Source organism: Henckelia pumila, chromosome 3 (assembly GCF_033568475.1).
Source record: "Henckelia pumila isolate YLH828 chromosome 3, ASM3356847v2, whole genome shotgun sequence".
Classification (NCBI taxonomy): domain Eukaryota; kingdom Viridiplantae; phylum Streptophyta; class Magnoliopsida; order Lamiales; family Gesneriaceae; genus Henckelia; species Henckelia pumila.
This window is the reverse complement of record NC_133122.1, coordinates 197,358,257-197,362,522: the sequence shown is the minus strand read 5'-3', so window position 1 is coordinate 197,362,522 and position 4,266 is coordinate 197,358,257. Positions and strand designations below refer to the sequence as shown.

The following is a 4,266-nucleotide window of genomic DNA, read 5'->3' as shown; positions in this document are numbered from 1 at the left end:
GGTGCCACATCACAGCGTGTGTTTTTATATTTTACTTTTTTGCACTAGATCCTCCTATTTTGATTGAAAATCCAAGCAGTTAACTGCAGGTACCACCAGTCCTTGCTTTTCAGAAATTCTGCCGTTTATGTTCAAAATGAAAGTGATTTTTATCCTTCTTGTTTCCTTTCCTGGTTGATTTGGTTGGAAATGATCTTTTTTCAGAATGATTGCACAAAGAAAATTTTGGTTGATTTGTTTCTATGTCATTAGAAAGGGCTAGATCATCTCAGCGGTTGTCATACTTTTTCTAGTTTTCTTGTTGGATAATTAAATTCGGATATGGAGAATGAAGCTGAAACTCATAATCAAGAAGGTAATTTTTTTTCATTTTAACAAACTATTTAACTTTTTTAAATACAAATGTTTTTGTTTATATTGAAAATGTGTTACTTTCATTTGTTGCAAAGAATTAAATTATGTTTCCAGAGCATCATTTTATTTTAGTTTACACAAACATTGCACAAAAAACATTACCTTTTAAATTATATTTTAATGCTATTTTTTTAATTATTTTGTCATTGTAGGTCAAAATTTAAATTCTATTGTCGTTGTTTCTAGCGATGAAAATGAGACAGACATAAATAAAGGTAAGGTTGACATAACTTATGTGAGACCTCGATTCTAATCGGCTAATAACGAATAATTAAACGTCATTAATCAAGAGCCAAAAGAAAAAGAAGGAAGAATTTTTTTTTTAAACGTATGAATAGGCTTTATTTGAGATAATCAGAGATTTCCGAAAATTGCAAAATAGTCCCTGATAAAAAACGAATCGGCCCTCAACTTCTAAAATCTCTTATTATCTCAAATAAAGTCCATTAAGAAAATTTTGGAGCGTTACAACTTACGAAGTGTATTATGTTTATCAAAAAAAATAAAATAGATTTTCATTTTAGTTGTTTCTTGTAATAATATTTGACACTTGTTTGAATTTAATGTAAATGAAGATGTTGATCCGGTAGCTAGTAGTGAACAAAATATGATTCCAGCCAGTGAAGGTAACATTTCTCAAATTAATGAGAAATATTTGGTTTTGGTTAAAACGTATTAGTTTTTTATTAATGCTAGATATATGTTTTGAAATTATTACAGATGACAATACATATTCTGTTGATATAACTGGTTCTCTGATTGGTTTGACGAGAAAAACAATTGATGAAATGTATCAATTGTATTCTAACGATGCAAGGGCCATTGGTTTTAGTGTTCGTAAATCAACCACGAGGTACTGTAACAATCAAAAAGTTGTAATAGAGAAATATTTTCTCTGCTCTTGTTCTGGAACGAAGAAAATAGAAGATTCAAATCCAGATAACTTAAGTGGTGGATCAGTGGGAAAGATAGGAAAAAGATCTTGTCTGACACGAACAGGATGTAAAGCTTTATTGAGAGTTAAATTGAATGACAAATTCCTTTATGAAGTTGTGTCCCATGTGATGATACATAATCATGCATTCACTAGGATAGAATGGAGTCATTATCATCGATCAGAAAGGAGAATTTCAAATGTGAAGGGTAAAGCTATTGAAGATATGATATCTTCTGGGATGAGAGCTACTGATTCTTATCGTTATATGGTACATGAAGCTGGTGGATAGGAAAACGTTGGTCATACTTTGATGGATCACATGAATTTTGTGAACCGTTGGAAAATGAATGCAATAGAAGGAGGGGATGCACAGAAAGTAATTGAAATGTTACAACAAGAAGATGCTAAAGATAATGACTTTTTTTTAAGAGTCAAATTAGATGATGATGGGAGATTGTGTAATGTATTTTGGAGGGACTCGATGATGAAAGAGGATTATGACATATTTGGTGATGTAATGGTTTTTGACACAACTTATCGCACTAATAAGTACAATTTGATTTGTGCTCCTTTCGTGGGTATCAATCATCATTGGAAAAATGTGATGTTTGGTTGTGCATTTTTATCTGACGAGAAGGTCGAATCATTTTAATGGCTCTTTGAAGTTTTTAAGAAATCGATGGGAGGGAAATGTCTTGTCAGTTTGTTCACCGACCAAGATCAAGCAATTTCAAATGCAATAGAAAAGGTCAATAAATTTTGAAATATATTTGTTGAATTTTTATTTTGATGTAGGTTTTTTATGTGAATTACTCATGTGAATATAACAAGTATTTCTTATTTTGATGTAGGTTTTTCCGGAAACAAGACATAGGCTATGTCTTTGGCACCTTCATCAAAATGCTGTAAGTAGGTTTGCAAAGTTGAGAAGTCAAAATTCTTTTAAAGATGCATTTAAGAAATGCTTGTCAGGTTGTGTTGATGAAAATGAATTTGAAAGCTGTTGGAGTTCTATGATTTCAGACTACAAACTAGAGAATCATCCTTGGTTTAATCGTTTGTATGGATTAAAGGAAAAATGGTGCACTGCATTGAGCAAGGATTTATTCTCTGCTGGAATTTTGTCTTCCCAAATAAGTGAAAGCACTAACCATGCCATTGGATTCAGTGCAAAGAAAAACACAAGCTTGACTGACTTTTTTGGAATTTTCAAGGAAATGTTAAAGAATTGGAGGAACAAAGAACAAAAAGATGAATTCCAATGTTCAAGATCAATACCTGAATCTGCCTTACCATTGACTGGGATGTTGAAGCATGCTTCTGAGGTATACACATTGACACTTTTTAGAGATTTTGAGGCTGAATTTTTAAAATCAATCTCTAGTTCTTCTACTCTTATTCTAGTTGAAGACAAAATGATGGTTTATAATGTTTCATCACACGATAAGGACGGGCTATCTCATCGTGTCATATTTGATTGTTTGAGTAATCTAATCAAGTGCTCTTGCAAGAAATTTGAAGAGTGTGGCTTCTTGTGCTATCATTGCTTAAGGGTCCTTCATATAAATTCGATAGTTTCCATACCAGAGTCTTATATTAAGAAAAGATGGACAAAGTTTGCTAAATCAAAAATTTGGGACAAGTTCAATAGTACAGTTGGGAGGTCAGAGAAGTTTAGGGATTGCATCCCTTGGCGTCATGAAATGGCACGCAAGTATTATAATTTGGTGTTGCAATGTCAAGAAAATAAGGAGGCTCGGATGATTGTTGAAGAAGGATACAACAGAGATTCTGTAGCTATTAATGCTCTGATGAGTTCATTGACTATTACAGAGCAGTCAGATACTTCCATTCATTCAAATTCTTCTCATATTGTTCAAGATCCTACTCATTCTGTTACAAAAGAAAGAAGTCAAAGGATAAAAGGACACTTTCAGAAAAGCAAGAAGAAGAAAATTGATGCATCAAATTCAATTCAAGCAAAGGAATTTGGTTCCATGTCTCCAAATATTCATTTATTATAGTGAGATTTTTTTTGGTCACATACTTTCATAGATACTATTAAAGTTTACATGAATGAAGTTTACGAAGTTTAATTTTTACTAACATTTTTTTTTGTCATATACTTAAGAAAAACAATTGTGTCCAGCTAAAAAGGGTTTTATTTATAAATGTTGATCTAAAAAAAATTATTTATAACTATTTCCTGAACCATATTGATTTATTTTTTGAAAAGTGAATTGTTTTTAGGTAGTGTTTGCAAACCTCTAAAAATTAGTGATTATGAATTTTTTTTAAAATTATTTATAACTATTTCCTGAACCATATTGATTTATTTTTTGAAAAGTGAATTTTTTTTATTAACAATTTGTCAAAAAAAAGTCCATAATTTTGAATAAAGTCTATACAATAGTGTGTATTGATTTTACCTTAATAAATCATAATTAAGAGCACTTAACAATTTAAGAACCGGGACCAAATTATAATGCAACATATAATATTTAATAAAATCAATACATGAATGTGTAAAATCCCCCTTTGTGGATGGGAAGATGCACCATATAATTTTAAATAAAATCAATACAATAATGTGAAAAATCCCCTCTTTGTGGATGGGAAGATGTCACTGCAAAAGCAAGAGACATTGCTGCAAATTAACATAATATATTTAACACCACACCATTTATTATCTAACTAAGCCATGAAAGAAAAACACTTGATGAAACTTTATTTGAATTAAAATAAAAGTAATTGAGTACTAAAATTCTTCAAACCCAAACAACTAAGCTAACTAACTTGCGAATGGATATTAAATTCGACATAAATCTAAACTGCTGCAAATGAAATCTGTTCCACAATGAAGGAGCTTAATCAAAATAGTCATAAAAACAAACTAGTTCATTTTTTTTGTTTCT

The 4,266-nt window shown here is 30.8% G+C and overlaps 1 protein-coding gene across 1 annotated transcript; it reads left to right on the top strand.

The window, feature by feature from the left end:
* Window positions 1–1,694: 1,694 nt before the first annotated feature.
* LOC140890315 (protein FAR1-RELATED SEQUENCE 5-like) lies at window positions 1,695–3,375 on the top strand. Its single transcript, XM_073298075.1, has 2 exons — window positions 1,695–1,988; window positions 2,203–3,375. The coding sequence occupies exons 1-2, from the start codon at window positions 1,695–1,697 to the stop codon at window positions 3,373–3,375; spliced, it is 1,467 nt and encodes a 488-aa protein (XP_073154176.1).
* The last annotated feature ends 891 nt before the right edge of the window (window positions 3,376–4,266 follow it).